We start from the raw sequence: 15,684 nt of genomic DNA, 5'->3' as shown, positions 1-15,684 counted from the left end.
TCTTTGGGCAGCAGCTCTGTGCATCATTTGGTAAATATCTTCAGCAAGTAAAGAGGCATTTTGACAGTTACAGGTAATCTTGCCTTTAGTAAAAATATAGTGACTACATCAAGGTGGAAAGTAAGTTTTCCATTCCATGATATTCCTGAGATTTCAAGAACTGTTCACTTTGTATCAGAATTAAACTATGTCCTTTTACATTATATTATTGATTTTTTTCAAAAATTCTGAGGAAGAGATACAACAGAGCAAAAAGAAATAGCTTCATATTAGGATATTCATCCATGATGTAGGAAAGAGAGGAAGTCTCCTGCTCTGTCAGATTCAAACAAAAAATAAATGTAAGTCTCTACTGTCTAAGGTAAGTGGCTTGTTAACAGCTGCCAAATGTGACTCCTTCCTGGTATCCTCAGTTCTCCCTGCTCCACTTACTGTATCACCCAACATTCATTACAACAAAGAGGTTCAGACTCCAAAACTCACCACTCCCATAAGATGCGAGTAACCTAGTTCAAATCTTTCCACCAATATCTGAACGTACATACAAAGCAGAAGAGCTTCAACAGGGGAGAGAGGCAGAATAGCAATTAATGACTAAAAAACAACTCAGTTTGCAGTGGGTGCAAATTAAGATCTACTCATGCACAGCAGAGGACTAGACCTCCTTCAGCCCCTAACACCTAAAAACTGACATACGAAACTGAAATTCAGGAGCAAGGATGATAAATGATTCACAGATGATGGGAAATGGAGGACGATGTTATGCATCCAGTTGAATAACAAATACCTATGCTTAAACAAGGAATGAAGTTCTGGGTTCACTAATTTAATCTAACTTCTTTGATCTCTCTCTCTCTCACACACACACACACACACACACACATTCTTTAAAGACAAAGACCACAGGATAGATTTAATCTTTCTGAATCTTACTGAAAAAGAGTCCTATAATAATCCAAGGGAGATTTTTAGCTGAAATGAAAAAGACAGAAATTAAAACAAGGTGGAGCTGACTAGCAGGGAAGATAACAATAGACTAGTTTGAAAATACTCCTAGGCCTGGGAGAGACTAACAGTAGATTTTGTCCAAGGTAGATTTGGGGACCAACTGTACTTAATATTTTCATTATTTGTCTCATCAAAGAAAATACAATAGGAACAGCACTGATTAAACATGCTGATCATTCAAAGTTAACACCATTAAGACCATGACTGGACTACCACAAATAGGATACAGGATGATCTTGAAGATGGATCCACAGTCCCAGGATGAATTTCAATAGAACAGCGTTTCAGGTTCATATACAAACAACTCATTCTATAAGCTATGGCTTATCAGTTGGAAACACAAAAGGAAGAAAAATACGGAGAAGTGGGTAAAATACATAGTTTCGAGGTAAAGCTAATTAAGCAAAGAATTGAATCTGCCACAGGTTAATTAGTTCCAAAACTGGTTTAGACCAATTACAATGGCCTTGGTCTAATTTGTAAAAGACAGATACTCTGATCTCTGATCAGAGCACTTGAAATATTTTTAAACAGTGGTATTGTCTGTTGATTTCAAATAATGTTGCAAAACAGCAGTAAACTGGATGAAAGCTTATTTCTGTGAAGCTAATATGAATTTTATATAATTATCCATAATTACGAGGAATTAGGAGGTTGATTCCATTCTCAAGGAATGCATGCATTCAGTATTTTCACTAACTCTTTCGTGCTCTAGATACTGCCAATAACGCATAATATAGCCAATTGTTAGCATGTAGGATATTTTTTCCTTTGCAGATTCTTCCATTACAGAGTTTCCATAACATGGAAATGAGAAATTGTTTGAGTAATGAGGTTAAGGGAGGTGTATGGAAAGCTGCATTTTTCACTGTTGTATGAATTCTCCACTCTGATCAGTAAATCACGACAAGCTTGCAGTACCCATTTCTTCTAGCTAGTATTACTATCAAGAGAAAAGTAAGTTTCCCAGAGATCATAATAAATGTTTCTAAAATCCTGGGAGCAAGTAATACTAAGGCCTGAGCCAAATCTCAGAAAGGTACTGAGCCTTGGTGGTCCTAATTCCTTTAGGCTTACTGGAAACCAGGGAGTGGTAGATAAAGCATTCCAACATTGCCTGGAGACAAGAAATATCAGCGGGGTGAACTCTAACAATGTCTCCCTTGGAGACTAGTACTCTTATTTAACTTCAGTTAAATAGTTTGGCCTGGCAGATTGCATGCATATGTTTACTTCTCCTGTAAGAGAAAAAATCTATAGAATGGCTTTCAAGAAACATTCTTTAAGGGAGATTTTCACAAGAGGGTTACAAAAGGTTCTGGGTTCACTAATTTAATTTTGAAGAACCCGTTACTCTTGTTTACATCAGGGCCAGACCTTTCTTTTGTTTCTTTCTTTGGTTCAGGTCCCAGGATCCCTGGGATCAGCTCCATGRAAGGAACACTCAGCTGCTGTCCCCCAGGACAGAGCCCAGGCAGCCTGTGCAGCCCTTCTCATTTCTGTTTAGGCTTCACAGAGCAATTTCAGCCAGGAAGGAGACAAACAAGAGTGCTCTAGGAGAAAGTAAACTCTCGTGAAAAATTCAGTAGACAATTTGGCTGTAGTAATTGTTCCAAAATTGCCATTTGCGCTGAAGAAATTGCTAGTAAAAGTGAGGAAGGTCTAGATAACAAGGTGGATGGGTAAAGCTAGGTAGAAAGGTTTAGTAGAGCTGTGATGGAAAAGCCCAAGAGGAGACTGGAATTGCAACTAGTTGACCCAGAGTTTCCATCATGAAGGAAGGAAGCCTGGAAGGATCCAGAGTCTGGATGCAGACTGTTCTTTAAGAAAGACCTCACATAGAAGCAAATTATTTGCCCCCTAGGCGAGTTTCTGCACTAACGAAGCAGATCCAAGGCAAGGCAGGTAGGCAAGCTTGCAGACAGGTAAGTGAAATATCCTTTAAAATATGTCATATCCTCCATCACTTAAAGCTGAAAGACAAAGCAATTTGTTGCAGCTTTCACTGAAGTTTGAATCTGGGCCAATGAAATAGATAACACGGATCGTAAGTGTAGACTCTTACTTATCTCCTGTTAAATTTTACACAACTATGGAGATGGTCATGTCAGTTCAATTTAGTGATTTTAAATAGAATTAGGTAAGCTTTTAACTATTGCGCAGTGTCAGTCCATTTTTTTCCCAAATACTACACTTAAGCACTCAAACTCCCATGTAGAACTAAATACAAAACAATCTGCAGGCAATAACTGTGAAGCTATTCCTATTTCACTGGTATTCTGCAGTGGTTAATAGCTCTTATGCTGCTTTAACCAAGAGTTCAAAAGTAGTAAAATACTAAATTTATTAACAATTCAAGACTTCTTCCTTTTTGTTCACAGAATTTTCAAGATTTTTTTTTGAAAGCTTCTGACCTAACCTCAGAAACAAATTAGCTTGAATTCTCATTGTTAAATTAACCTCTCTTAAGCCTATTATTAGTAAACTATGGAGAAGCTCTAGTTTCTAAAAAACTAAAATTAATCATTTTAGAGAAACACACTAGATAAAAACTATTCAGATGATTTTTATCTCTGTGAGACATTTTGGATTTTATCACCTGATCGTCCAAGTCATTTTGCAGCTTAAGCTGGTCCTGCCTGGAAGGTGCATTCTCTGCTTAGCTTCACAGCTGCAACAGTTGATTCTTTGGAGAGGCTAAAAACTTCTTTCAGAGATTCAAGATGTTAAATTTGGAAAGAATATTAAAATACAGCTGTCCTAACAACAGTCTTCCTAGGTAGGGTTCTTAAAAACAGAATTAATAGATGCTTGTCACTGACAAGACTAATTGTTGCCAAACAAGAAATGCAGTTACTGGCCAGACAACAAGGTTCCGTTCAGAGCCTTTCTCATCCAGATGTTTTGTCCTCAGACATCAAAGGATCAAACACCAGAAGGTGCTCTATACACATACTAATGGACAACACAACCAGGCTGCTTCTTTGCATGGATCTGTGAGAACTGCAAGAGTCTGAAATGCTTGGCTAGGATAAGTTTCTTTTGTTCTCATCCTCCAGTGAGGAAAGCGATGCTTCTTCTTTAACCGTTTCACATTTTCTTGTTCAGAAAGTGCCAGTATGTTCACGCAAATATTCTTGGATCGTACAGCTTGTTTAAGACACGTTGGACCACATGCTGAACAGTGGCTTAGCTCCAATCAACCACCTACTTCTGCAAGTGTGACTTTCTGTAGGCTGCTTTATGCTCACTTTTCATTAATTTTTTTAAATATCTGCAGAAACATCAATTTTGAAATTAGAGCAGAATCCTTATGATCTCTTGGGAGTTCTTTTGTTGGTTAGCGGTTCATGGTGAAACAAAGTTATTTGACTCATTTGCTAATTYAGTAATCAATAGGGATACAAATTAGCAACATATTAGAAAACAGCTGCCTACACTTGTGTAGCAATGCTTGATGACCCTCTGCACCTCAGTGATTCGCTTTTATTGGGTTATTTAACTTGCTAAACTTTCTCATCTAAGTATCTGCCAGTCAGACAATCGCTCAGGATTTTCAGTTTTGAGCTTAACACTGCACATTGACTTCTCAAATTGTTATCTGTATATTCATTTCTTAAGCACATAGCAAATGCCTTCTTAGATACTGCCTCACTGAAGAACAGTGTTAGCTGCACCTAATGCATCACACTCTTATTCAGAACTATTCCCTTCAACAGAATACTTCAAGCCACTTGCAATATTCTATGGTTAAACTAGCTAGACAAGCTGGGGGGGGGGGTCTGGGGACGAGGGGAAGTGAGTTTCATAAAGTCTCAGGAAGGGATGGGTGAGCTTCAACTACAGCTGTACATCCATTCCTTCCAATTTAGATGATAAAGCAGATCAGAGAGAGCAAAATGGAGGAAAGGAAGAATTCCTCTGTTCCTCCCTTCGCTATGGGGGAAAGGAAAGGAAAGCAGACAGACTGCACAGATGCCCTGGTAGTGGAGATGAGTGACCRGGATATAGAAAAGGAGAAAGAAATGGCAGAGGTTACATTGTGGGGTGAGTATCCTCGAGATCCACCATTGYTCTCAGGTCCTTCCAGGCAGGTGTTCGAGGATATGCAGGGGTGTTGTCCAGAGCTCCTCTCCCAGTTTCTGCTGCTACTGTGGAATTACTTACACAGGACAGGCTTAGTCCCTTCACAGAGGTCCTCTGCACCCAGGAAAGCTGGGTAACAAACGGAGCTGGCCCTGTGTCAGATATCAACAGTATCACCTCAGTAGTGYGTCTGCTCTCCCATCTCAGATTTATAAGCACAAAAGTAATGAAAACAGAAGGGAACAAGGGGAAAAGAAGTTGTTACTTCAGTGTTTAGCAAGAATTTGCGGCTAGCTTAGACAGTTAGTTTTTATAATTACACAATCTATGTTACCTCTATGAAACACAGAACACCATCTGCTCTTTGGTGTGCTTGACATTTTGCCAAAGATCTCAGTCTGTATGTGGATGTTTCTAACTTTATATTATTAATAAATCTCCTTGCTGCCTGTACTGTCTCTCTACAAGATTTGGTAGGGTGGAGAATGTCATGATTTACACCTATGCATTGTCACAGAGCCGGAAGGTGCAACTCCACGGGGTTTCATGGAGTTTACACCAGGAAAAAACAAACTGGCCCRCTGACTTCACAGGGACTAAACCATAGCAACATTTAGCGAAACGGAACAGAACGCTCTTTCAGTAGAAAAGCGCAGCAAAGAGCATTTCCATTTTATAGTATAAACAGTCTTCTAAGCTGCAGTGTACTCATTTAGCAGGAAGCAGACTGGACAGTTTGTCAAGTGCCAGTAAAAACTCATTAAACCACCACTCTTGGGAAACATTCYGTATTACAAAACATGCAGCAGGCAGCAAGTGCTCCTATGGATTCAGTTTACGGACAGGCAAATGCTTTCTTCAAATTAATGTCCACCCAACTACAGTCCAAGGCATTGCCAAAGGCCAAAATAATTTTTTTTCAGTGACACAAGAGAGCACAGAAGCAGGACACTTGCATTAATGGCACAAAATTAACTGGAGTGGAAGCCAAGGTAGCACATTGAAAAAATTCATACATTAAAAGCATGTATCTCAGCTTTGAGCTCACTTTGACAAAAGGCCACATCATATCCTACCATATTTACCACAGAAGAAATAGCTTCCTGCTGAACTAAATATGATAACAAGCGAAAAAAAGAAACCTGACAAAGTTGTTGATCATCCGATACATAACCAGTCAGGCCACATAAAAAACTACACTGTAACACTAAAAYGCACTTTCTAGTGCTTTGCCTCACTCCATGCAAAGCTATCGAGTATCTATTATTAGAGCCAACAGGCAAGTGACAGCAATGTGTGCACACTGGTAAAACTGGTAACATCTTCCTCGCAGATCAGAGCCCACCTCTAAAATGAATGCGGGTATTCTTATGACTAAGGGTGCTAAGAAGCAATACTCGCCTCTGCAGACTTCAAAATAGTTTTATGTGAAATGAGAAAYTTTTTGATTCCTTGCATACAGAATATGACTTTGATTGCTTGCATAYATAGGGTGGTGAAGGCCTTACCCTACAGCAAGATGAGGAGAATTTAACACAGGAACTGTGGCTAGACAAACAAAGAGAGCGTGATTTGGGAAGGATTACAAGTAGAGGTTATTTTAGAAATGTTTCCTAGTTTTGTTTATGAAATGCTTTAAACGTTAGATTAAAACACATTTATGAAATGTTTTACGGGTAATTTTTCACAGATTTACAGAAGATCAGGAAAAGGCGTGGCAAACAGCAACAAGCAGAGTGGTCAAAACCAGTGCTTCAGGCAGAGCTTACAGCTACTGCAGGCAACAAATTACAATGGCTTCAAGTTCTTGTGCCTTTACCTCTTTCTCTTAAGAGGAGAAGCATGGGTCTTTCTGATACAGCTTTCATTACAGCAGGGTATGCTCTACGCTCACAAAAAGGCGCACACAGTGACATGCGTAATGCTGGTCAGCCGCAGAGCCAATCTATAACTATCTCCCTTTTTCTCCCTAAGTTCATGTACAGCTTTCAATGAGATCCGATAGCAGCCAAATAGAAAAAAGTTTTCCAGAAAAGCTGTGAATAGCAATTAAGTCTTCTAGAGGCACAAACATCAGCCAGCTGTTTATGTTCATGTAAAGCTTAATTGAAACAGTTAGAGCCTGGGAACTGAATACAAACCAGTTGTTAATAATACATTTTTTAAAAGAACTTTAGGCATAGCAAAATTAAACCTGTGGCAAACTGATGTGCTTTGCTTCTGAGTTTGTTTATTAAGATTAAAATCAGAAATAGCTTTTTTTCTTGGTAAATAAGAGAGTCAATTCTCATGTGAGRGTTCAAACCACAGATCTTCCTGAAGCAGTTGCATTTTGGATAAACATCTCAATTTCAAGCAGACTAGGTGCTGAAGTATCGTCGCTCCTCTCCAGCACATCTCATAGCTATTTGTGAGATTGCACGAAGTCCGACTTTCACACTCTGGCTCCAGGCATGTTTTATACAAACAGAAATAGCTTTATCAGGAGCAACTCAAATTAGGCACATCCCAAGATTACTCTGCTGCCCAGGCATAGGGGTATGCTTCTGAGAGGTGGTGGAAAAGCACAGGGCAAAACCCATAGTCCAAAACAGTTAGCAAGAGGTGCTCTAAGGAAAGGTCAGCCAAGAAACAGTTTGCTGCCACTGAAAGTAACTCGCCTTTCAGCCACCTCTGCCCCCACAAACCTTCCTGCTCCCAGCTACAGGCTCCTGCTGCTTACCTGGCTCTGTCCCTTGTCAGACCTCTGCACTAGCCAGTTCAACCCACTGAGTTTGCAGGGAAGTGCAGCAAAAAAAAAAAAAAACTCCTGAACTAGTTGGTCCGATGGCTTCAGCAAGGGCTCCAGCAAGCGCAAAGGCCAGCACAGGGGAGGGRCTAGCGCTGCATGGCTGGGAGGGCTAGCAGAAGACATGCAGAAGAGGAGGAGGAAGCCTCCTCCTTTTCAGTAGCAACAGACTACAAGATTGCCTTCACTGCCTGTGGACCACACCTCTAGAAAGACAGGCAGGATAGGAACATAGATCTCTCACACAAGATATATGCCCTACAGCAAAGATAAGGAGCATGAGGCAGAGTTAAGAAATAATGTCTTCTTTTTTCTCTTCCACTTTTTTTTCTTTTTCTTTTTTCTTTTTTTAATAATTCCCTTGCAATTTAGTTCCCCAGCCCTCCCAAATGAAAACTTATCCTCTTGGAAACTTGCTTTCCAAGTATATCCAGACTACCATCCCCTGCTCCCTACCTTTTTTTTTTTTTTTTTTTTTTTTTACAAGTTAGGGTTGATTTCAGCAGTGTCAGTTAAACAGAAATGGCAGCTTTTTTGGCACAGGACTTGCTGGAAAGAAAAAGAATGCTCAACTCCGAGAGCAGCTCACATACTATAAATTGCTCTCCAATGGGTTTTCACACCTACTAATGCTTGCTTCTACTTCCTGCCTCAGCACACTACAGATATCATTAACACACATGGAACCACCCTAAAATTATGGTATTCAATTCCTGTCCCTTCTATTCTTCAAAMATCCATACCATCTTAAAATGAGGCATCTTTTTCCTCCACAGTTTTAAGAATTCCACCTCAATTCACTCATTTTTACTAATTCTATACAAATATTTGTTTAATTTTCTTAGCACTGGGGCTCAGAGCAAATTGCTTTGTTAGTTGCTTTTCCACATTTATGAGTATATTTTTAAAAGTGTTTCATCTTATTTCTTTTCCAGGATAAGCTTATTATGGCACACGGCCTTACCATATGGGAGGTCAAATTATATGACCACAGCAGCAACAGAAGTCCAACATAAAGCCACAGGGGTATGGCAACCACTTGGGGAAAATGAATCATTCTTCCAAAAAATTCCCTGGGAGTGATTTTTAGGAGTGGCAGTTAGTGGCTTTGGAGAAAGTCAATCACTTCCCTTTTGTACAGTAAAAGCTGCCAAAGTTTGGCACAAGGTAAAATTGGACATTCTTAATACAGGAGAATAAGTGGGAAAAGGCATTCAGAGTTATACTAAGCAGTTACAAAACTGTAAACAATTGTGGACAAATTATTACCACCTAAGTTATATAAAGTGAGTGATTTACAGGAAATTCTGTGCTGACCCTCCAAGTGCTGAGAATTTCCATTTTCCAACCACTGTATTTTTTTAAAATTTATTAATCTTCACAGTATTCTGCAACAGATAAATAGCACTAGTTAATTTTTTAAAAGCAAGGAGGTGACAGCAGAAACATTAAGGTTTTTAATGCCACATATATACCCTTGATAAAAAATGTGTTTGACACTTGAAAATCTCCCCCACTGCAGGAACTAGCTGATTTTCAAAAGCACTGCCTTGGATGATCAGGCAAACAAACATCAGAAATATTTTTTTAAAACTGATCTTAAAATAGACTCACTCAACCCCACCAAAAGAGTCAGAACAGTGTCAACAACTGGATTAGAATTTACGTGTCCCTGGCTCCAAATCCCTGCTCAGATTATTAAATACCTTTTCTTCTTATCTAAAATACTAATTCAAGTTCTGAGTAAGTAAAAGGACATAGAACAGTTAAACCCCTAAGATTATCTACTAATTCAAAGCAATGAACTTTCTTCTGTTTTCATYTGAACCTGATCAGGTGATCAGAAACTAAGCATCGGTATTTGGTAATTCTGTAAACATCACAGTCTTTCTCACGAAGCTTAATTTAGAACAATTTGTTCCCTTTCAGAACAAAATATGTCTGCATTAGCTTCTTTTAAGCAGAAAAGCAAAAACGCTATGTCCCTCTATCCATTAATTCTTAGAGTATAATACATAYTCCAGTAATTTCCTATTATAATGGAATATTTGCACAGGTTGTGAATTTATCCCTGAGGAATGATGAATCTAGTGAATGGACATATATATTTATTACACTGAATAATCAGACTCCAGGTAATGCTGGCTTATGATATCAAGCCAGCAAGCTGAATAATGGCCCTGGTATAATTATGTAATTAATTAGCTCTATCATAATTTTTGTTTTATGGCACTAACTTTTATATGCCAATAGCCAATTTAATGGCATTTGAAATTGAACTAAGGCCCCTGAGAGAGTTGCTACTTACCGTATCACAAATCTTGTATTCGGATTTATTTTAATTTCAAAAGATGTCCTAATAAAATTGTTTTATAATTAAATCCATTCTAACAGCTTCTCCTATGTGATTCTTTTATTCCTCCCTTTTTTAATTATGAAAAAAATCCAATCAGAAAACACTTGCCACCATATATATATAAAAATCAGAGACTCTTTTTTGTACCTCTTCCTGCCCTCTTTTACACAACAGCTATTTTGAGCCAGTTGTCGGCAGAATTTTACTAGCATCTCCCAGAGGTACAAAGAGGAAACTGCATCTTTTCCATTCAAGAAACTCAAATTAAATCTGCTTATACCTCAACTGAAAAATATTCAAGGTGGGGAAAGGAAGGAAAGCAAATCCCCAGATACTTTCTATTTCAGACAGGCATTTACAAGTGTTTTAATATTACAAGATGTAACGCTTCGACCGTTAATGGAAGGGATGCAAAGGTTTATTTTGAGTTCACCAAGCTAGAGCAATTCCAAGGCAGTGTGTCCTCATCTTTTTGCTGACAAGTCTCACTTGAGGAAACTGATAGAGTTTTGCCCATCATCAACTGAATCTTGTTCTTTCTCACTGCTGCTGCTCCCTCCTTCCCCTTTCATCCTGCCCCTGCAACCACTTCCACCTCCTCCGTATCTCTGGGGCTGCCAGTCTTGCCACACACAAGCTTTCCCAACGCACCCAAACCACGACAGACAGTGCTAGAGCCCCTCTGGCTCAAAGCCAAAGCTAAGAAGTCCAGGTGGACGGGACCAGCAACTACTTCCAGCTGAGGACACATCCCAGCAGTAGCCACCATCTTCTTCGCTGCTGGTGGGCTGTGGGGTGACCCTGTCCTTACTGTGCAGGCTTTTGGCATCCTCCTTGCCTGGTGTTCCTCATGTGGAAACCCATCATGATCTCATCCTGACACAGTACCCATAGGACATGTCCTCTGATCCATGCTCAGGACAGGGATATTAGGTTGAGTAAGAGACATGAGCAGATGGTAGTAAAAGAATCGTAGTGAAAGCTGATTTAATTGATGTTCTTCTATACAGTGAATAGCTGTATTAAACTGGAAAACCTTAGAGATAATAAATCTGKGTGGGAGCAGAGCTATATGGCTCCATTCTGAGGTGTTGTTGATTATTATGTTTAAGATGCCCTGAATGTATGTGGAACCTCACCATATGTGAAGCATGCTAAATGCAGAACTAAACTTCTGCCTCTGAAAGACACATCATTTCAACCACTGATGCCTGGGAAATGGATTAGTGGAAGCACCTGGCATCACACAACAGTTAAAAGTGCTTGACATCACTTGATGGTGCTACCAAATGAATTAAAAATATAATTTTCCCACAGAAATGATTATATTCTGTTACACTTCTAGAAAACAATGTAACAACAGAAAGATTTGAAGTGTAAATGGAACTTAATACGTTTGAATTTGAGTTTCTCTCTGATGCATGAGAAAAATTTTAAATATGCGTGAATTTAAAAGAAAAAAGTGGTATCACAAGTGAGGTGAAAGTAATAAAATTAGCATCAAACTCTTACCATTTGCTGTGTTCTTTTTGAAGTTATCCAGAAACTCTTCCAGGAGCTGTGACTGGTTTGGAGGGGGCAACAAACTTTTTGGGTCCCTGGAAACATCACCATCTGACCAGGAAGCACATAATGGTTGCTGAGCTCCATAATGATTAATTCTTAGTGTGAGCATTACACTTCTCTCTGAAAACAGTAACTCCATCTGTCTGAGGTCAAGATCAGACACAACCTCTCCATTTATGCTCAAAATTTCATTGCCTACTCGTAACCCTGGAAGCATGTGAAAAAAAAAAAAAAAAGAAGAGAAGAGAATATAAAATGGAAACATCACTGTTGTTTCATTTTTTATTTTTGCTTTTGTATTCACATATCCCAATCCTACAATCAGTCCATTAGACTTGATAGGAGTTTTACATGTGCCATAATTACAGAATTGGATCTCACGCTTACTTTTGTAGATGTTATACATGATACTGCATCAGGTTTTTTCTTTCTATAGCTACTACAGGATGGGGATGGGAGTAATCTTCAGAAAACACTCAGAGACATGAAGTTCATTTTAAAAGATGGCCTATCAGCATATGCCACAATAACTCATATTCTGTTATCTCAGTCTGGGAGGCAGAAGGAACTAGTTAAGCAGATCAAATCATTCTTGCCAAACTGGAATACTAACAGATGAAACTTTTATGAGCTTTTGAGTAAGTCTAAACAGTGGCAACTGTCGTCTTTCAAGATCAGCAGCAACCAAGTGGTCATTTCTCTTAGATGTGTGATGAACCTATTGTTTCTCTGTTTTTCAGAGAACAGAACTGATATGACCATGCTGTGCACATGAAGAGAATTGCACTTTCTGAGCACTTCAGAACAGAAAGCTTCCAGCACAGGCTCTCAGAGAAAGTATGAAAGAAACTATTTTGGGGAGGGACGCTACTTTTAATTGCCAGAAAAAGTGGAAGTGATGGGCCCTGAAAACCAGCCAAACCCATGAGATGAACAATTTCACCAGATTGTTTCTCTGTGCAAAAGCACTTGGTTGTATTGCTGAGAATAGAATTTGTCCCCAGGGGTGACCAAGAATTCTCATCACTGTGTTAAAAGGGTAAGTCAGTTACTCCACGTAAATTATCTTTTCTAGTACCACATACTTTCTATGGTCTTCAGGAAAGACGTAACTCGTAAAAACTAAGAACCATTTCCAACAGCAATGCTAAAGCTCCTTCATGTTTTGGGAATTAAAGGGGTAATGAAGAACAGTATTTCTTATAAATGCAATACATACCTTCCTTGTATGCCAGTCCATCAGGGAGAACATCACTTATAAATATATTTGTGAGATGCTGATTTTCATCAACTTGAGCTGTGACAGCAAAACCTGAAGTAGAAGAGGTTTAAAGGTAGAGCACAATTAAATAAACTTTGTATGAAGTACTTCTCATTTTATTTTGCATGCTTAGTACATTCTACCTGATCAGAGAGTTGATACTTATTATGAAACCACACCCGCAAATTATAGAGAAATTACAATATAAAGGCTTAGTCATTGTACAAACAGTTAAAGACTTTTTAACTCCCACGAAACATGATGTGCTGTAAAAAGACAACTTGTATTTTGAAAAAAATATTTTCTACCTCAGCCCTCTATGACATTTCAGTAACATAGTTCAGTAGAGCACCTCGATCTACCTTACAAAACTKCATGGGAATGCAACTCCTATTTCTYCATTCACTTATTTCCTGCATCTYTTTTATGTGCACAGTTAACACATTTTCATTTTTTTCAACTTCTTCCTTTCTGCCTGTCTGCTTGATAAAGCCTGTACTCTTTAATGAAGTAAAACTCCCAACAAATAGTGTAAGGTTTCAACTGTAGCGTATTTATTCAATGCAGACTATAAGGCCTGACCAGTAAAATGGATGAAAAGGAATAAAATGATACTTTTTTTTAAATCCCAAAGACATTTCAATTTAAAGGCCCAATCAAAATGACAAGGTGAATAAACTGCCACTGACTTCAACGGGCATGAAGGCAGCCCAAATCCCCCATTCTGTCTTTCCTCCCTCCCTCCTCTGCCTCTCTTCCTCTTTCTCACACACACAGAATTTTACCTATCTGAACTCATTTTTTTTTGTTCGCTGCTCTGCTCATCTTTTTCAGAATGCTAACTAAAAGATTCACATTTTGCAAGAAATACAATTTTTTTAGGCTTAGCCGCCTGCCATGGGTGGGGGGAAAGGCCTGTCAGCATTTGTTCCAAAGGACAGTCTGTTGATACTAGGCCAACAGAGCATCCTACTACCAAAAAAGAGGGCAGTTCTCGGTCATGGCCTGATGGATTGTATTTAGCTTGGTAAGCGACATTTATCTTCTGACAAGTCCACGCTTACTCAATTATTTGGCCCATACAGCAGAATTAGAAAGTAGATCTTTCCCAAATGGAGAAATAAAAGAATGCACTTGTCAGCGTAAAACAACCAGTTAAAGTCTGCTTTATATTAGCTCAAGTCTTTTGTAGACTCCATTTTTGAGCTATCAGTGATGGCTCTGCCTGCTCTCAGAGACAGAAAGCTCCTGAAAAGTGAGTAACGAGAAAAACAAGCAAAAAAAGATCCCTGGGAGCTGTTTGGGCTGAACTTACCAAAATCACTTATGTTTTCAGTCTTTGTAAGATGAACGTGATAAACACTTAATGGACAAATTTCTATTTCATCATATACCTGTTAGGAAAAAAAAAATTCCAATAACATAATTTGTCAAATAATGAAATTGTAAGCATCAAAMCCCCAAAATACAACATGGGAAATAAGCATCACTGAAATCAGTGGGACTAAAAGCAGAGTAAGCTGAACATGGAAAATCCAGCCTGTAGTAGAGATTGACATTTCACGTTTGTACCAAAAGTCCCAGTTAAATCATCAAACTGTTCTTGAAGAGGGTGTTTGTGGTGCCTAGCAATCTCAGTCTCTTCACAGATAGGAATACAGCCCTCTCTGAATAAGGATGGCAGAATGCAATCCAGGAATCTTATTTTAGATCTAAACCATATATATTCATTCAACTGCAGCTACAAACATCAAGGAGCCTTATCTAAAAGGAGTCACACTTTCCTGGTCTACTATATACTCATATGGTTCAGGAGCACAATACTCAGTATTTTCATCAACGAGTCTTCTGAGCTGTAGGCCATAGTGCCTTGGTTCCAGCTGTTTCATCTAAGGAATAAAAAGAATGGTTTGGGGAATTCATTATTTAGTTCCAGAATCCCAGATGACAAAGTCCCCCCTGCCAAACACACAGAGCCCTTTAGAAATCATGCAAAAGTATGCTTCAGCAACTCATTTTCTGACTGTTTCTGTAGCAGAAATGTAACTAGCTGTACTGCTCAAGCGCAATTTCCATTTTCTCTTAGAATCCTCCCAAATCCTTTAATAAACAGTATGCCTTGGCTATTAGATTAACATGGCATTGTTATGTATTTCCAGCTATATTACAACTCCTTTCTGCCCTTTTGAACTTGCTCTCACAATCATCTTTTCTGTGACTATTCTCAATGACTCAGTTCCGCCAAGCAACTGATTCTTCTGATGTAGAAAACGTATATACACGTATGGGCTGCTAGGCAAGGAGTGGGATGGGAAGCAGATTCCCTAAGGAATGGTTTGCCTTTATTGGACTTTATTGTTATTGTCAAGTTTCATCTATGATCAGAGAGTTTCACCTATTTTTTTCTCCACATGAGGTCAAAGCAAAAATCCAGTTTCAACAGGAAGTCAAAGGGAAACAGGAGTACTCCTAAAGGATATTTGTCTGAAAGTGCAGAGCCCCTGATGGGAGTCTCTCTAAAAATCAGGATGCTAGTGAGACTACTGCACAAAATATTTTGCTTTAGCATATTAATAGAGCAACTTTGCTAAAACAGGAAAAAAAGACTGCATCCCTTAA

The 15,684-nt window shown here is 38.9% G+C and overlaps 1 protein-coding gene across 1 annotated transcript in view; it reads right to left on the bottom strand.

Moving 5' to 3' along the window:
• TIAM2 (TIAM Rac1 associated GEF 2) overlaps positions 1 to 15,684 on the bottom strand; it is a 180,234-nt gene that overhangs the window by 37,570 nt on the left and 126,980 nt on the right. The window contains exons 12-15 of the mRNA XM_085297988.1: positions 14,844 to 14,954; positions 14,381 to 14,459; positions 13,024 to 13,116; positions 11,751 to 12,011 (exon numbers count right to left, since the gene is read on the bottom strand). Of these exons, the coding sequence (XP_085154114.1) occupies positions 11,751 to 12,011; positions 13,024 to 13,116; positions 14,381 to 14,459; positions 14,844 to 14,954 (544 nt within the window). The remainder of the gene's footprint in view (positions 1 to 11,750; positions 12,012 to 13,023; positions 13,117 to 14,380; positions 14,460 to 14,843; positions 14,955 to 15,684) is intronic.

This window comes from Rhea americana, unplaced genomic scaffold (assembly GCF_003343005.1).
Source record: "Rhea americana isolate MKP2758 unplaced genomic scaffold, rheAme1 scaffold_134, whole genome shotgun sequence".
Taxonomy (NCBI): domain Eukaryota; kingdom Metazoa; phylum Chordata; class Aves; order Rheiformes; family Rheidae; genus Rhea; species Rhea americana.
This window is presented reverse-complemented; position numbering and strand designations above follow the sequence as displayed.